We start from the raw sequence: 14,466 nt of genomic DNA on the forward strand, positions 1-14,466 counted from the left end.
ACCTATTTGAGTATGCAAAAGTTCCCTTTCCTGAAACTGATTTGTTTACCAAGGGAAGATCTTTTACAAGCGCCTCATCACTTTCGAGTACACGACTCTCACGTCATTACGCCACCATCACTTTCGGCATCCCGTCCGTTATTAGTGCTCTTGGGACCGATGAAACCTCAAAATATTCTCAATTCAAGTTTAGAAATTCCTAGAGTTGATTCGCGTATTTCAGATGGTAAATCTCGTGAAGTAAATCACATGAGGAGCTGCTGAGTTGAAGCGTTTTCGCTGCGAGCACGGAGGAATGAGAAGCAAAGATTTAGATGATTTATAAGAAACTGCAAGCAGAGGCGAATTTTCGGTCAGTTGGTGACCAACTGACCAAATCGCAATGCAGCGAAATTGATGGAGGTCGTAAACAACGTCCAATAATATTTGGAAAGTTCTTGTTTAGCTCTACGTAAAAAACGAGGTTTCGACGCGGCAAAAATGCCAATGTTTCCATTGCATTTTCGAGGAATTTGGGCCGTAGCCTGATTGGATGCACAGTATTGGCCATAGCTATTGCAACTTTTAAAATCGGTTAATATATTTTCGTTTAAATCGAAGGGACGAAAGCGCCGCCCCGTATAGGGTGTCCACGCGAAAACTCCCAGCCCCCCTCGAACTGTTTAATATATTGAAATAGGGGAAATAAAATTCTAACAAAAAGCAATTGAAAGTTCATGTAGTCTTTCAAGATAGTCAGCAGTTTTATACAGGATGTTCAGTAAAAGCGTACCTGCCCAACATTGCATTTTTCGAACAATGAAACATTTTTTCACATATTTCAATTCTGTGTTTTATTACGAATTCAACGATATACACACGTGTGTCATACATCGACCCTTATAATTTTTTAAATATTTATAAAAATTCACCCCCGGGCAACATGGTTCGATGGCGATGTTCTTTACTTTCGAAAACAATATGGCTGATGTGGTCGTTTGTTTCGTTTTTATGGATTGACTTAAAAATCAAATTCAATAGTTTACTGGGTTTATACCCAACAGTTTCTATGAAAAAGGGTATCTACCGAAGGAGAAAGATGCCAAATTTGATTAATTTACTTGAAATAGGAGAAAAATGCTTCAAAAGGTATTTTTAATTTTTCTCATTTGCTAAAACCAATATTTACTTTTCGGCTCAACAGGAGTATAATTAATATTAATAATTAAAATTGTGTTAAATTGACTACAATAACGATAACGCAGAACACACTTATTGCTTTGTTGTTGTTATTATTTCGCAGGTATTATTCAAAGTTCCTTCCACCATGTTCAACACACAATCAATTTTTTTTTTTTTTTTCAAAATTCTGTGGGCATTTTGTTATCACATCACTTCGATTGATGCCATTCATTATGATTGATGCTCTTCTTTTCATTATACCTACAAGAATAATAATTATAATATTTGAGGTATGGCCTTTGTTGAATCCGCAATAAAACGCAGAATTTGAATATGTACAGAAAGTACTGCTCGATTGTTCAAAAAACGCCTTATTGGGTCGACACACGTCTATTAAACACCCGGTATAAAACTGCTGACAATCTTCGAGAACTACAGGAAATTTCAAGCGCTTTTTGTTAAAAACGTTCTATTGCAATATATTAAAAAGTCAGAGGTGGGGTGAGACTTTTCGCGTAGACACTCTGTATATACATCTTCAATCGGACTACCTTTACTTACCAGAGAATAGCAACGTGTTATCTCTTTATACTCACTGGCACAAACAAATTATGCTTCTGTGCTGGCCATAATTATTGCAATTAAATTCCTTTTCTTGAATAATTAACTATAACAATGAAAAATAAGGCAAATTTGCAATATTCAGTGTAATATCCTTTAGCACTCGCTACAGCTGCCATTCTATTTGGCATAGAATTAATTAATTTCTCAATTATAGCTGAATCCATTTCTGACCAACCTTTTGCCAGTAATTGAAATAGTTCCGTCACATTTTTTACTTTTCAGTCCGGAATTTTCCAGTCCCAGATTTCCCTTAAATTCCCAATTGGATTAAGATCAGGACTTTGGGTCGGCCACTTCATAACGGGTATTTTTTTGCTGTTCTAACCACTCTTTGACCAATTTGGAGGAATGCTTTGGATCGTTGTCGTGTTGAAAGGTGGATTTAAGCGGCATGACCTCGTCCGTACGGGATTCCAAAATGTTTTTGTATACGAACTTGTCCGTCCTTTTCTCAGTTTTGTGTAGAGGACTCATACCAAATGACGAAAAGCACCCTCACACCATTACAGATCCTCCGCCATATTTCACAGTGGGACAAGTAAACGTATTTTGGATCCAATCTCTGGCCTTTAGGTCGGCTTACGTGTACCACACCATCACCTCTAAGTAAATTAAACTTCGACTCGTCAGTAAATACGATCCTTTTCCAATCACTTGGCATTGTGACAAAATCTTTATCACATTATCGTTCGAGTTGGAAGACCAGATGGTCCTGCTTGGTCGATTTCATCCAGGATTTTCCTTGGAGATGGGAAATGACTGCTTTTTGCGATATTTAAAAACTTTCGGTCCAATTGCTTGGAGGACTTTCGTGGTCCAGCAGTGTTTTTTGAACGGTGTCACATTACCAGTACGAACATATTGTTTGACGATTCTTGACACTGTCGATTTATGAAGTTGTCAATTTCTGGCTATTCCGACTTGCCTCAGACCATTCTTATAGAAACGAATCGCTCTGGTTGTAGCGTCACCGCTGTACGTTTTACTTCGAGCCGTGTTGGAAAATTCACTAAATTATCCTCGAATTGAATAAAGGAACTGAGAAGCAAAATTTTGGCCAGCACAGGAACACAATTTGTTTGTGCCAGTGAGTATAAAAAGGGAAAATATATTCCTTTTCTCTGACGAGCAGAGGTAGTTCAACAAAGGATGCATATACAGGGTGGTGCATTTGTCCCTTCGATTTAAACGAAAATATATGTCAATTTTCAAAGTTGCAATAATTATGGCCAATACTGTATATTTAAGGGTTATTCTTGTCGGATTTCAGATCCTAGTAATATAAACAACCTAACAAGCTGCTGATTTGAACTATTTTCGCTTCCAGAGAGCGAATAGAGCAAAGTAAACGAACGCTTGGCTAATTTATAACAAACTGCAGGCAAGGGCGGAATTCTTCCATTTAGGGCTGTAGGCTCGGAAATTTGATACATTTATTACGAAGTGAAGACGTTTATTGAGTTTTCTCACACAATTTCATTTTATACCCCGCTGGAGGTAAAACCCCAGCTTGACTTGATTAGATATATTTCCCTTGACGTTTTTTCTCCACTTTCTATCCCGCGATTGCCTCTAGTTTCGATAAATAACGAAGTTGACTTACATAACTTCTAATTCTTTCACCGTTTCTGTGGAAAAAAAAACGAGAATGGAGATTTTAATTATCCCTTAAAAGGGACGTTTCTTCCCCTCAGCTTCCATTAAAGGCGACATTCCTTGGGCCATATAACTAGTGATTAATTATGCACCAATAAACGGATTAGTAAAAAGGTCGGGACCTAATTCTGTTATTCGCAAAGAGTCCTTATTCTTTTCACGAAACCGGGGGATCAGTAATGTTGTTATAATGAAGGAGGGCTGCAAAACAAGGCCGCTACTCTACCTGCTCCCATAAATTATGAGCGAACTCGAGGCCCTTAATCTGCGCCCCCTTTTTGCGGAAGGCTGGCTGCCTTGTTGGCTGAGAACGAGATTTATTTAGATTCTAGATGGAAGAAAACCTGTTGGACGTTTTTCCAAACGAAGGCGATTTAGTGCGGCCAGATTGCAGGTACTGAAATCACTACAGCCGACGAGCGTTTTACATTTAAGCTGTAGCAAACAAATGAGGCATAATATTCCGAAAACGGACTCAGTCTGGATTATTTGTTTTGCGGATATGTATTCCCAGCAACGTCTCCAACTTCGTCCTAATATAAATGCAGTTAAATTCTACCAGAACTCTCAGCTTTGCATACATAGAGGACCGAGGTTGTGGTCGAATTATGGCCCTATTTCAGTCCAGCTGAATTTGGCCGTAACTTTCTGTCTGCATAACTCTTTTTGATATGTATAACCAACTCAGGATTTCTCTGCTATTTCAACTCGAAACAAACTTCTATCTTTTCCCATATAAGATTAACTTTAAAACTATCGTCTACAATCTTGAATTCAGACCTCCTCATACAAACTCCAAGTTCGCGGCTGTCATTAGGAAAACTTGCCCATTTTTAGGAGAAACTTCGTCGAAGTTGGAAGAGCAGACCGTCCCCACCGCGGCGGGGGGAGGGGGAAATAATATTTATTGAAAGCGTCTTAGAAAGTTGATGTTTTAAGAAATAAAACCACAAGTGTTACCCGACGTCTGGCAGGGGAAAAAGCTTTTGGAGTATGTGTTGTTGAGAGATATTTCAGACGGTTTTCATGATTTTAGCCTCGAAAAATGAGGAAGAATTTTAGAGTGGCCAGGCACGGGTCAATATTCGAGATGTATGAACTGAGGTGGATGTGTGTTTTGCGTTACTTTCATCCCCAAAAATCGAGCAAGAGCATCCAGAAATCGTTGTTAAACCGCTCTCGAGACGTATTTTAAGTGTTTTCTGGGGGCGTTTTTTTTTTGTTATCGCATTTATACCTTCGTTCGAGCCCCTTTCTGCCATCTAAACGATCCCATTTTATGTCGAACGCTTTGCGCGAATGCGTAAAATATGCGGGAGATAATTTCGAGTGTCGACTATCTCCAACCGTTTTGGAGATGCAGCGTCTCAAAACAGGTAATCTGTTCAGGCGAGTTTCCCCAAAAGTCGCCCGCCCCTTTTCTGTTACATGAAAGTGAACGTTTTTTTTTTTATCGAACACCCTGTACACGTCCCGAAGAAAATATTCCTGGAGATTCCGGTGTGTCACATGTCCGAACGACTCATCTTCGACGGTTCGTCCCGGGGCTCGAAATGCGTTTTTGAAAAATCTGAATAATTGCGACGCGAACGTTGACAATTTTGGATCGTTGATCTACAATAAATTGGAAACCGTTAACAAACTGCCGAATGTACCTTTTCCTGATTGAACTTGGACAGCCAGAGACCGGTTCTTTCTGGAAAATGCGGTTATTCGTCGATCTAATTAGCATAACGGGGGGATCTAAAGGCCCGTTTCGCGGCTCGAGGCATCCGTCAAGCTGTCACACGCATTAGCGCACCCGAAGGATTTCGGATACCTGGGGGTCCTGTAAACCAAGTCTCGCGTGAAAAATATTTTCTTATTACTTTGATGGAATCATTCGAAGTTTACGGGAACTTTGATGATGGAAACCAAAAACTTTCCGAGCGTGAAGTCGGCGCGCGGTTTCGCTGAGATTTGCTTGTTTTAAATGGGCATATCTCTACGTATGATAAACTGATTTCGTCCATAAGACTTTGCAACTTGAATATTATAGAAAAATGCAATTTTCCCCTCTGTTTTCTTGTTGTTTAAAATTCCGGGCATATCTTGAAAGATCTCTTCCGGCGCATTAGATATGCATGAACCGAATGGGATGTGGCGTCCGCCCTGCAAACTTTTGCTCCCATTTCCATTTGCCTGTGCACGTTAATGTAACAAGTAAATTTTCCGATTGTAAACTGTAAAGACGACGCCAACTTCCGGCATTACCATTTTGTTTGCTAGTGGGCGTTCGTTAACTCTAAACTGTTACGTTCGCTGTTTTGATTGCTCCTGTGTGCACTTCGGCTCTAACCTAATTAGGCGCGATGTTCCCGGTATTGGAGGCAGATCCCCGTTAGTTTGTTAACAAATTGTTGTTGCAGTATTTCACCCTCCACAACCGTTCTATCAATGCAATTTAAAACTTATGCGAAATCGCCTTTAGAGCAGCGGTTTCACCTCCGTGAAGCGGGTTCGACGCAGCCTGCCGATCGTACACCGTCAACGCATCTGATGATCATAATTACGTGAATCCCGGCTATCACGTTTTTGCAAACAACCATGACCTTAACATTTCAGCCACATAACTCGCCGATACGGTCATACCGTGACATTTCGTATATACGATAAGACCTTTTTGCTCGATACGCCGCATATCAACGGAACTTCAACAGCTCGGAAACGTTTCAATTTTTAATGCCCCACCGACAAGCGAAGGAACAATGGATCTTAATTAGAACCAAGTCGGATCAATCATTAATTCTGTCGCTTACCATTCGTCTCTGGCGTCAGGTAGGCTCCTATGGACGCTGATCATGTCGCTGACGTATTGATTAAAGGCGTTTCTCAACCAGCCGTCGCTCACCATTTTCTTTACACCCTCTGAAAATTTTATAAAATCGACCATTAATAGAGTACGTTTCGGGTAAGGGATGAAAAGGGATAAACAATGGGTTTTGTTTCGGTTATTGATTAAACCGGAGGCCTTAGGATAATGAAAAGCTACATAAATCATAAAATCATTGAGAGATCGTTTTCGAACTATGAAATTCGTGCGTTTATTTTCGATAATGTACGAATTGACAACGTCGTAAGACGAGTCTGCCAAAGTCTTTGCTGTCGGCGACGCTGGCGGGGAATTTTCAGTATGGTCTTCTTTGGTTTCTATGTGTGCCCTACGAAGACAGGAGCGTGTGGCCTTATTGAAACATTTCCTGGCGTTGCCACCAAAGAACCTAAAGTGATAGTTTTCATTGATTTATCCAAGATTAATCAACCCCCTACACTTCGCATTAAAGTCTTCTTTAAAACGCGCCGTTGAACCGCTCACGGAGGGTAAAAAGAACATCTGCTCTCCGTACAATTTCGTCCGAACACAACACCCCGTAAAAACCCGACAAAAACATTAGGAAAGCTATAAGAAACCATCTCGTCTTATCTGCACGTCGGCAGTCGGGGCATGCCGCGGCCCTTAAAGGGGGGATATCCATTTTTTGGGGGATTCCCAGAGGAACGACAGCCAACTTTACCTCGTTTGGGACGGCAAGAAACGATCTTACCGTCTCTTTACCCCCATGGCATTCCCAGAGGGACCTCATAGGCGGATCCAGCTTAATTAATAAGAAAATTGTTTTTAGGCTGAAAGCTTCGCTCTTGCGCTAAAGGCGATTTAAATAGGATTTTCCGCGAGTTCTTCGCATTATGACCGAAATGTGAGAGACAATAACAGCAGCTGTTAGATTCTTATCATCAAACATAGCTCTTGAAGCCGCCCTAATGAGAAAATAAGGGCCACTCAATTTTCTCCAGGCGCAGTGGTGGGATCGGAAGAAAAATCGAAGAAAAAGTTTAAGTAAGCTCGATTCCTTTCAGTAATCTGGACCTACACTTGGCAGCCTTAGTTGTTTAACAAGGACATAAGTTTGCTGTTGACGTGAAAATAAAGGTCCATAACTTGGGTTCCATTCCTGGTAAAATTACCAAGACTTCCATCTTTAAGCAGTTTTGCATGAAGAACATAAAGTCTCAACCACTGCGCCCTTTTTCCGTTCTACTCCTGCCACCCCTCTCCTTCAAAGTTCTACGGGTAATTTTCGAAAATAGCTTATCTGATTCACTTGAAAGCAAGGTGAGGAGGGGTGGTCTCACCGATATCAGCAGACTCCAAAGGCAACGTGAATTATGTGCACGAATCCAGAGTCATTACACAGAAACTGCTCATTTAAGAAAAAAGTTTTCCGAGTCGATCGGTTCCGCGAATTGAGGTTAAACGTCTCTTTGTCCCGTTAGTGATCGAGTTAAAATGTGAATAATCACTTACCAGTCAAATTCGTTGGCAAATTTACCGCTTTCCCCAATTCACCGGGCAGTTCTTGCGGAGGGGCCAACACCGAATCGTCGTTCTGCTGTTCCGGCTGCTCCTTAATTTGGGAGGCAGGAATGTCCGGCTTTTTCCGGTTTTTGTCGATGTTACTTCGTGCTACTGTGTCTCGGACATCGTCCATCTGAAAAAAAAATTCTATGAAAATTTATTTCTTGAGAGGGTAACATACTAACAGCATTGTGGTCCTGTCTTAAGGGCTCGGCTACAGGTCTGCGATTGGACACTCCAGTTTCCCGGAACATGAGCACGGCTATAGTGAACCATGCCGTACCAACTATAACGATCAGCTTGATCAGGAGCGATCTGAAATGATTATTATGATTCATGTGACCTGCGTCGATTCGTACCATTATCATCTCATTTGTTGCACATTAATTTAAATCAGAGAAAACTATGAACTGTGAGAGTTTAGATACGCAAAATATATGTTAATCGATTGGAAGTAAAATAATTAGCGGATAATCGTGAGATTAGATTAGGTTGTCATAGAAATCGAGTGTTATAATTCCGGTGTTCTTAACATAAATAAAAAGTACAAAAAATTTATGTACGAGTACACATTGGTTAGTGTTCGGGGATACTCACATTGAGGCAAAATCTTTGTTGGCGTCTTCGTATTTAATTTTGATAGGCACTAATTGGTATAAGTACGAATATCAGAGTTTTTTTAATTATTGGAGACAAAATGGTGAATGCGATTCAAGTACTAGATTTGTTGAACGTATGGAAGGGGAGTAGTTCTGAATTCAATATGTGATTGATTAAAGATTGGGCCTATCGAAGAATAATGGAAAAGTCTGAGAAAGTCGAAACTTTTTTTAACTAAATTATCACAAACCGCGCAATTTTTTGATTGAGATATAAAAAAAGTGACTTCACCAAATTGTGAAGAAACTTGCTTCCATAGATTTCACTTTAAACGCAAGTTACAAACAGAAAAGTTTATTCGGCCCTATGAAAGAATCGTAAAAATGGGCCTTATTTGACTTCCTTGTTAGTCTATATTGCAGCTAACTAATTTTCTTTTCGAAGATAAAAATTTGCGTTTACGTTAACAATTATCCTTTACCTTCTGCGCCAAAACACCATGTTACCCGTTCGTCAATCACGCTGCCGCTGAACTAATAACAATATCCGAATCAGCATCGTGAAAGGGCCATTACAACTTCCTGATAAGATTAGTTGCCATCATGAGGGAACGGGGAGGGCTGAGACGAAGTGTCTCTGAAGTTTCCTCAGGGAGAATATCCGGGAACGGTGATCTTGACAACGGGCATTCCTGGAAAACAAACAATGTTTTTGAGAAAAAAACCAATATTTTCTTCGAGGAAACAACCCCCTTGTTTGTATATTAAATTTGCCTTAAGGGTTAATATCAATTAGATACTTCGTGAGGGCTTTAGGTAGGGCTCCTTAATTTACTTGAACGAACTAATTAATGTGTTTAACGTTGATTATTCTTTAGCCCTCTGATCCTAAATTAGGTTCCTTTTTAAACGAGTCTTTTTTTTTTGTTTGGAAGTTTTAACAGTTTTATCGTCTATTTACTTACAATGTGCTGCAATTTCGCCTTAATTACCTATATCAGAATAACTTGAGCGGAATACTCGACCAATTTGAAAATTTGCGTTCAAGCAAAATTGTATTGTCAACGATTGTCACTTTGTCAAACATCTCACGGTAGTGTCAAGACCCTCCACCACTTTCCGTCTCCCATTCATCTAAAATTTCGGCAAAAACAATCGATAAAACCGCCCCCATCAGCCTGCCATCCGGGTTAAATAAACCACGACCATAAACGCACCTTTTTACGACCCCTCTCACATCCCCACCCAGATATAGAAAAAACGTTAATTTTCCGGAGAAATGAACCAATTTCGGCGTTTTTGTCCTTTTCCGGTAACAGGGCGTAACACACCGGGGCCCCCATAAACATGTTTGTATTCCTACCCCAGTGAACATTATTAAAGGAGTTTTGAAACGAATTTGATTCGGAACGGGTTATATTGGGTGTAAAGGTCAGTGGTGATTTCTTAATTAAGAATGACCTTCTTTTCATCACTGCAATATGCCTTTTTTGGATTTCTGACTGCAATGTTGTCAGATTTTTGTGTTAAGAATCGTTGCTCTGAAACATTCTTCAGTTCGTGTTCCGCCACTGATTTTTATTTAGGATAAAACAATGGCGTTCAACCTAGTTATAATAGAGAATATTGGGGTTTTTATTATCTGAAACGCAGCTTTGTGTTCCTAGCGATCCTTTGAAAAGCCTGTAAAATTCGACTGTTCATCAGATCATTGCACCGCCGGATGACGAATCCATGGTGTGGGCCTTGCCTGGGTCATCCGAACGTACGATAACACGAAGTTGAAATGATTTTTTTTCCCATGTCGTGTAATCGATCCTGTGTCAATATTTTTATTTTCCTTTGAATAATTCTTCAGTTTGTTTTAACCAATTTTGTCGACGAAAAAACAATCGCGACATTGACGTCAACATGACATACGTAATTCTTTCGTCATAAAGTTGATTCCCTCTGTCATTTCGACACCACTCCCTCGCAACAACCAACTCCCATGTTTCCCGAGGACCTCCTGAAACCATTGGCAACGCCGCCGAAAGTCGGTAACGGAGACTGCTAATTTTAAATTGTCGTGTGTTAATGACGGACGTTGAATGATTACTGTCATTACGGCTACTTACCGGGCATTATAAGTCCGGCGCGGTCGTTGTAAAACTGGCCTTTACTACCTGCAATATCGAAGACATTGCCCCATTAATGGGGCCCGTATCGGTAATTAACTTAACCTAGATTTTCCCATCGGCGGGCATCGTATAAAAGCGGAAATGTTTGCTTTTCTTTCTTGTTTGGAGCGACAGTACCGTTTTTAAGTGGAAATTTGTAAATAAAAAAGAAACTTCTGTACCATTTCACTTGCGAGTGCATTTAATTCAATGACATAATCGTCAATATCTTAAGGGCGAGACTGTCCTTATGACTCCTTTTATAGCGGACGTATTGGTTGCTTTTTTCATTGGTATGACTCATAAATAAGAAGACCTCCTCAGGGCCCAAAGGCAATACAACACAACATATATTTAAAATTAAACGTCAAATAAAACGTTTCATACCATTTATCATTTTGCCTATTATATGGTTTATCGACCCTTTCAGGAATGAGCTATACTATATCTTTAGATTTCTCTGGAGGCCCTCAGCGAAACTTCAGAACACAAGCGGATAGGAAAGCCCCATTATCGGCGTTTCATGGGTTTGCTATGATTAAGAGTTTTTTTTGCCCTTTTCGAGGGTGCTGCGTGATGGAAAAGAACGATATTTCTTGAATTAATATGTTAGGTAGCGAACGAGCGTAGTTTTGTGAAACTAAGCACCTATGTGAATCATCGCTGTGATTGGTTACATATGACAGACGGATGGCTTAGGGCTTGGGAAAATGAAAAATTTCGCAAGGATTTTGTCGCATTGCGCCTCTAGGAAAATTTGAGGATTTTTCATAGATATGCCTGCTTTCTTTGTAGCTTATAATAATTACCTGAATTCATGCTGGAAGCCAGCCATAAGTACTTATATCCGCAAAGGTGAAATTTAACAGTTTAACGCTCTATTACACAAATAAATTTGTCTCTTGTATGCAATTGATGTAGAGAAATCATTAATTTACAGACTTTGGAAATCAAAGAAGGGAAGATGCCACCACTCGACGTTTCAAGACGCCTTCCAAACACCTTCAAAGGTAAGTGATTACAGAATTGTCACCATTGGATTTTTTCAATAATCAAATTCAAACGGAAAATTTCTCCTAAAACTGAGTTGCTATTGCGTTGCTGCACAAACATAAGCGTCCTTCAAACGCGCGCTTCTGATTGGTCACAGGTCAAGGTAACGGCTCCCGACTTTGAGAAAATGACAAAGCGCGCTCGGATCTCACCGATCGGGGTTTCAATTCGATTGTGAAGATGTGTTTTTAGGATTGATATGGTTTATTGTTGCACAATATACGCGGAAACTCTCAATTACTATGTGAAACCTCAGTAAAACCTTCTCATGCAAATGAGTCAATTTCAACACATTATTATTATATCTAAATAAAATAACAGTACCGATTGGAATAAAACAACGTACTGAGACAATGGGGTATTGAAAATTCTAACCGAGAAGTTGTAACAAACAATTTAAATGCATAATTTATTTTTTACCAATTTCTCAAGACATTAAATCCTCCTATGAAGTAATCGAATTAGTGCTATAATTAAACGTTGAGTTAATAATTTCCTACGTCTAATTGCCGTTTGCGGATGTTTTGTTTTAATTATTTGCTAGAACTGTGTGTACAGTTTGTGGTAATAGGCAAGCGTTTACCCACACGCTTAATGCGATTCAGGCCATAACCAAAGACACGTGATTTCGAAACTTCGAGGCAGATTTTTCAGTCTAAATGCCAATTTTGAAGGGTTTTTGGATTGTTAAAGCTGAGAAATTAGATCTGGATTTGTTCTATACGTGTGTCCCAGCAAAACCTCTCTGGACGTTATAATCCGTCCGGGTTTGCGAACCTAGTTATCCATCACTTCGTATTAAAAAAAAAAAAGCGAAATAGAGGTGTAGGCTGAGGGGACCTGACAAATTGCGCCGTTGTGTAACGGAAGTAAAATATGGTCCATTGGGAGAATGATACCTGCCCGAATATATAAAATCCACTACTGCGGATGTTTTATTGCCGGCGGCTAATGCTGATGCGCGAAACCTGCACCCAGTGACTCGGGAATTTCACGAGGAAAACAACAAGTAATAAATTTTAATTTCAATTTGTTAAAAATACCCAAAACGGCCTCGGGGGCAACAAAATGCAGAAAGAGATATTACCGAAGCATATTGTTAAAACATGTTTCAGGCAATCCCCACCAATCTACCCAGAAGGGTTCCTTCACCATTTTGCCGAGAAACAGCCCAACTCCCTAATTAAAAATTACTTTTTCATATAAGTCAGGTTATTTGTGCAATTAAGCTCTCGCCTGCTATAGTATCACAATGCGTTCTTTGGAAATCAAACACCTACCTCTATTAGCTGATATAACTCAGTATTAATAAAGGTCTCTTGGCTTTGAGCCTCAGTAGCAGCAAATTGGTATACAAAAGCAGCACTTTTATTAAATCAACTTTAACGCTGGTTATATATATATATATATATATATATATATATATAAGTATAGGTCAGGTATTAATTGAATCGTGTATCACTGAGCAATGGAAAAAGAGAACATCTTTGGTAACAAAACAAAGGGAATATTTTTTAGCCATTTCTCTACAGCCCAGAATGATTTTTCCGCACTTACAAGTTATTGACATATCTCTATCAGGATCACGTATTTTGAATTTCACTAGGGGAAAAACACGTAAAAAGGTCTTAGACGGAGCAATTCTACATGCTTTCAAAATGATCATTGTTAGAAGTATGAGAAGTTTTAATTGAATGGAAGATCTTTTGCGAAAAATAGTTTAGAATTTTTAACATTTATGCACAAGTAGATACATTGAATATGAAATCAGCAATAAAATTTTAAAATTGAAATTTGCTGACAAATCGGGTTTGCGGTTTTTCCATTGTTTGCAATTGAATGAAATTGGAAATTTTTATTTTGGAAATTTAATTACTTTCTTACTTACGTAACGAACAAAACGGAACACATGTTGATAACGGAAGAATGGAGCATTGCTACCACTCTACAAGATACGTCTATCTAAAATTATCCGAGATTCCGCAATTCAAACATCAGGTTGTTACTCCAGATACGCAGTTCATAATTCATTTACCAAAAATATGCAAAAATCACCCTGAGATCGACACGATAACGATGCGACTCACGCAGTTCGAAAATGCCCACAGGGATCAGATAGGAATTAGGTACGGGAATTTTTGTTGAAACGTTCAGTTGAAAATCTCTAGTATTTTGTCTAGAAAATACTTGAGGCATTCTGTGAAGAAAATGTCCAAACCCTTATCAAGAACTGATTTTTTACGTATTATTTCATTTTCTTTGCGCAATCAGTACAAGCTCAATGCGAAAAGCAAGGTATGAGCAATGAACGCTTCAATGGCGTTGAACTGACATACAAAGTCTCTGAAGCAATATTCATAAAATCAACGCAATATATTAAGTTATGGCTTATTGACTATGGCCATCAAGATGTTAGTGTCATCTCTCACATTAAAGTCGAGAAAGTTGATGTATAAATTTACGATGGTATTAAAAAAAGATTACCTTCAGCACCAGGTACAACGAAAGTAAAACTGTTCATCCTGGACATCGTAATGTGCAAATTACCAAATATAATAGAAAATCATCCGTTACATCACGGTTTTTAATACCGAATTCATTAATAGAAATCCACGTTGCGTGCTGACGTATCTACATTCGAATCGTCTTAACACACTTTTACTTTATCCATCAATAATACTTTGCCCAATCAAAAGAATCGCTGATGGTGATAACGAGATAATCTTAACTAGACCGCGTTAAGTAACATTGCTTAAGCCAATTGTTTTAGCTTAAAGATAAGGTCTGTGTATGGCATCATGTCTTCCTAAAAGTGCCC

General features: G+C 39.2%; 1 protein-coding gene and 1 long non-coding RNA gene across 3 annotated transcripts in view; one reads left to right on the top strand and one right to left on the bottom strand.

The window, feature by feature from the left end:
- LOC136340184 (putative polypeptide N-acetylgalactosaminyltransferase 9) overlaps window positions 1-14,466 on the bottom strand; it is a 48,334-nt gene that overhangs the window by 25,460 nt on the left and 8,408 nt on the right. For both annotated transcript variants that reach the window (XM_066284027.1, XM_066284026.1), the window contains exons 2-5: window positions 8,919-9,128; window positions 8,023-8,152; window positions 7,787-7,970; window positions 6,240-6,348 (exon numbers count right to left, since the gene is read on the bottom strand). In XM_066284027.1, coding sequence (XP_066140124.1) covers window positions 6,240-6,348; window positions 7,787-7,970; window positions 8,023-8,152; window positions 8,919-8,938 — 443 coding nt within the window. In that variant the 5' untranslated portion in view covers window positions 8,939-9,128. The remainder of the gene's footprint in view (window positions 1-6,239; window positions 6,349-7,786; window positions 7,971-8,022; window positions 8,153-8,918; window positions 9,129-14,466) is intronic.
- Window positions 1-14,466, top strand: part of LOC136340191 (uncharacterized) — a 62,699-nt gene that overhangs the window by 13,091 nt on the left and 35,142 nt on the right. The window contains exon 3 of the long non-coding RNA XR_010732271.1: window positions 11,536-11,605. This is a non-coding gene — a long non-coding RNA (uncharacterized lncRNA). The remainder of the gene's footprint in view (window positions 1-11,535; window positions 11,606-14,466) is intronic.

This window comes from Euwallacea fornicatus, chromosome 7 (genome assembly GCF_040115645.1).
Source record: "Euwallacea fornicatus isolate EFF26 chromosome 7, ASM4011564v1, whole genome shotgun sequence".
Taxonomy (NCBI): Eukaryota; Metazoa; Arthropoda; class Insecta; order Coleoptera; family Curculionidae; genus Euwallacea; species Euwallacea fornicatus.